This window comes from Alosa alosa, chromosome 1 (genome assembly GCF_017589495.1).
Source record: "Alosa alosa isolate M-15738 ecotype Scorff River chromosome 1, AALO_Geno_1.1, whole genome shotgun sequence".
NCBI lineage: Eukaryota > Metazoa > Chordata > Actinopteri > Clupeiformes > Clupeidae > Alosa > Alosa alosa.
The window spans coordinates 42907619-42910487 of record NC_063189.1 but is presented as its reverse complement, the minus strand read 5'-3'; the positions used below and the strand labels follow the sequence as shown (position 1 = coordinate 42910487).

Below are 2869 nucleotides of genomic sequence, written 5' to 3'. Positions count from 1 at the left end.
GTACGTCCGTACGCACTGTGCGTACCATCAGGCTCAACAACGAGAGAAAATTTCCCTGTGTGTGTGTAATGTGTATGCTCACCAAAAAAAGAACAAGGTAGGCAATTGGTGTGCTTGTCAGAACGTTAGACAGCATTACAGCTGTTTAAAGCCAGACGTCAAGAACAAAACAAGGTGACTTTAGCCTGTATAGGGCTGTATCTATCTAGGGTCTAGGGCTGTCCAAATGAATAGGTCATAGTAGACGTTGTTGTTGTATTATTGCATGTGGATGTTGTTATGCTATATAGGCTAATTTTTTGCCGACCAATGCACGGCTAAACCGGGAAAACGGATTTACCATGCGTATTTTTTTTTTTTTGGGTCGGGTGTGCGTACCATAGCATTAATTCCTGCAGACACACACACACATGGGTACGCACGCACTCATACAAACACACACACGCACACCAACACACACAGGCACGCACATACAAGCATACACAAAAGTTGCAAGAGAGATGGAGAGAAATTGACAAGCATGGTTTATTTTTGCTGAGAGGATCTACAGGACTGAGCGCTGGTCATATTTTGTACTGCTATTATATGCGGTACATCTAGTTTCACTTCATTTCACACCTCTCATTCACTTCACTTTATAGGAGGTGGCCACTGAAAGTGTTGCGCCTATTCCCGTCTGTGTAGATAGCCCTGCCACTAAACATCTCTATGTACACCCTGTCTGACACTTCCAAGTCGAGAATGACAGTGTTAGATGTTGTGTCTTCTGAGTCTGCTCCGGGTAGGTTATCAGTAGCTGAGACCACCATTTCCCCGTTCTTAATCAACTTTGCCCCGCTGGCGTGGTTGTGGCCGATCGGATTAAAGAGGACAAAGGTGAAAAAGTAGACCCCTTTCACCGGCACTGTGAATATGCCTGTTAGAAAAAACAACATATTTTATGTTACTATTTTGAATAGAATGAACAATCATCCCAAATTCAATTCCTTTAACATGCCATCCTCAGCAAGTCTATCAAGTTTCATCCTATCATCCTAAAAACATTAAAGTGATTGTACTTGTACCTGTACTTGGATCGTAGGCACTTCCGACATTAGTAATGACATTATCATATTTTAGTATGACATCTCCGTTGAAAGGTCCAATAAATTCATATGATTTCTGAGTCTGTAGAGTGGCGGAGAATGCCACTATTGCGAGAAACAAAGAATAACAATTTGCAACAAAATACTATTAAAATCATCATGATTGTTACCTATTAATTCTTCAAAATAATTAGGCTACAGAACAATTTGGAATAATTATTAAAAGTCAATAATGGAAGGGAAGACAAAAAGGTTTGAAATGGGAAGGGATCATTTCAAGGTTTGGGTAAGTAAGCCCCTCATTATCTGGCACAGTATTTGACACAAAAGTTACAGAGAAAAAAATACATCAATTTTGAGTGGCAATGTCAAACCAAGATTTGCTGTTTAGAAAAGATTTGTTAGAAAAATACTTTTTTGTTTGGTGGAAAGAAAGTAGCAAGGACAATTTCAGCAGGAAAAATGATGTATATTAATATAGTTTTTCTCACCACCAATCTTCGGATGCTGTTTGATAGTTTCCAATTCCTTCTGTAAGGCTAAAACAAGACATTTAATTAATTCACACTGAAGTAAGCATTATAATCCACTATTATGTTTTTCTCCAATTAACATTACCTTCGATTTGGCTCTTCAGCTCCGCAACAGTGTCACTAATGTGAGAGTCTGTGGTTGGATGTGTCTCTGCCACATACACAGAAACCAAAAACACAATCAGCTTTGGAGAAATCATCCTCTTTGCAGACCTCTTATAAGTTGTAAAATAACGTTGTTTCTGTGTTCCTTATAAAGTCTAAACGCTGGTTAATATTAACCTCAAGACAGTCAATAATATTGATTGCCCCCTTTCCGGCTGCCAGTTGCCAGGGCAAACCAGTTGAACCACTTCTACAACAGGTTTGAGGGCAGCTGTGGCCTACTGGTTAGCACTTTGGACTTGGACCGGAGGGTTGCCGGTTCGAACCCCGACCAGTAGGAACGACTGAAGGCCCTTGAGCAATGCACCTAACCCCTCACTGCTCCCCGAGCGCCGCTGTTGATGCAGGCAGCTCACTGCGCCGGGATTAGTCTGTGCTTCACCTCACTGTGTGTTCATTGTGTGCTGAGTGTTTCACTAATTCACGGATTGAGATAAATGCAGAGACCAAATTTGCCTCACGGGATATATACAGGATATATACAAAAGAGTATATATACTATACTATACTTGACTGTCCTGCTCCAGCTCCAATGGCAGTAGTCTGTCCACCACCCCCTGCTGACTCAGACACACTCTTGCTTGTTTGCCTGCCCAACCCACACCTTCCCCCTCACTCCCAGTGCAACACTCATCCCCACCATCACAGGCTATCGCACCCCTCCCCCACATGGTGACCACGAACAGTGCGACAACAATGGCTTCAAATATTCTTGATACGGTTTCAGGGAAGACGGGGGGAAAAAAGATCATTTTGGTACGTGTGGACTAGGCCTCAGTCAACAGCCATCAGTCTCCAACCACCTGACAACCCCCTCAGTACAATGGTGCAAACTCAACCACCAAACTCAACCACTCAACACTTCGAAGACCAAGGAGATGGTGGTGGATTTCCGCCCGCTCTGCTACCAGTCTCTATTGATGGGGTCAATGTGGAGGTGGTAAACACCTACAATTACTGTATCTGGGCTTACACCTAGACAATAAACTGGACTGGTCAGCCAATACTGAAGCACTCTACAAGAAAGGGCAGAGCAGGCTGTACTTGCTGAGGAGACTGCAGTCCTTCAATGTCTGCAGTAAGCTC

General features: G+C 42.9%; 1 protein-coding gene across 1 annotated transcript; it reads right to left on the bottom strand.

Moving 5' to 3' along the window:
* Positions 1-507: 507 nt before the first annotated feature.
* On the bottom strand, positions 508-1869 carry LOC125304216 (complement C1q-like protein 2). Its single transcript, XM_048258296.1, has 4 exons — positions 1704-1869; positions 1577-1624; positions 1065-1190; positions 508-916 (listed from the first exon to the last, which is right to left on the bottom strand). The coding sequence occupies exons 1-4, from the start codon at positions 1816-1818 to the stop codon at positions 636-638; spliced, it is 570 nt and encodes a 189-aa protein (XP_048114253.1). The 5' UTR covers positions 1819-1869; the 3' UTR covers positions 508-635.
* Positions 1870-2869: the final 1000 nt, after the last annotated feature.